This window comes from Condylura cristata, unplaced genomic scaffold, assembly GCF_000260355.1.
Source record: "Condylura cristata isolate star-nosed mole 26May11 unplaced genomic scaffold, ConCri1.0 scaffold00087, whole genome shotgun sequence".
NCBI lineage: Eukaryota > Metazoa > Chordata > Mammalia > Eulipotyphla > Talpidae > Condylura > Condylura cristata.
The window spans coordinates 1-504 of record NW_004567188.1 but is presented as its reverse complement, the minus strand read 5'-3'; the positions used below and the strand labels follow the sequence as shown (position 1 = coordinate 504).

The 504-nt window shown below is 71.4% G+C and overlaps 1 protein-coding gene across 1 annotated transcript in view; it reads left to right on the top strand.

Moving 5' to 3' along the window:
- The window catches only part of IREB2 (iron-responsive element binding protein 2), a 10,529-nt gene extending 10,176 nt beyond the window's left edge, over positions 1-353 (top strand). The window contains exon 7 of the mRNA XM_012734879.1: positions 42-353. Coding sequence (XP_012590333.1) covers positions 42-331 — 290 coding nt within the window. The 3' untranslated portion in view covers positions 332-353. The remainder of the gene's footprint in view (positions 1-41) is intronic.
- Positions 354-504: the final 151 nt, after the last annotated feature.

Here is a 504-nt window from a genome sequence, read left to right as displayed (position 1 = left end):
CTCCAAGGGGACTTTAGCTGCCGCCGTGGTCCGCCCCGCAGGCGTGGACAGGGCCAGACTCCGCTCCATGGAGACCTACCTCAGGGCCGTGAAGCTGTTCCGCACGGGCCAGCGCGACTCGGCGGAGCCCGAGTACTCGGAGGTGCGTGGGCACGCGAAGTCGCTGGCGTCGCACTGTCCCGTCCGGGCGTCCGGGGCCTCGTGGGCGCGGTCTGCGGCCGGCCGGGGTCTTTCAGCTGCCGGGAGCCCACATTCTCCCGGCAGCTCGTTTCCCGGGAATTCTGTTTCGGGGCGCTTACTTGCGCACTGGCCACAGGTGCAGGGGTGGTGAGAGGCCCCAGAGACAGTGGGGAGCAGAGCAGGTGGATCCCCTGGAGTCCGCTGTGGAGGGGGCGGCGGGGGACAGGAGGGGCCTGGGGGGCCCGATTTCCAGAAGCTCGCGTCTCCGAGGAGCCCGGCAGCCTTGGGCCGCGGCCGCCCGCTTCTGCTCTCTCCTGCCGGCCC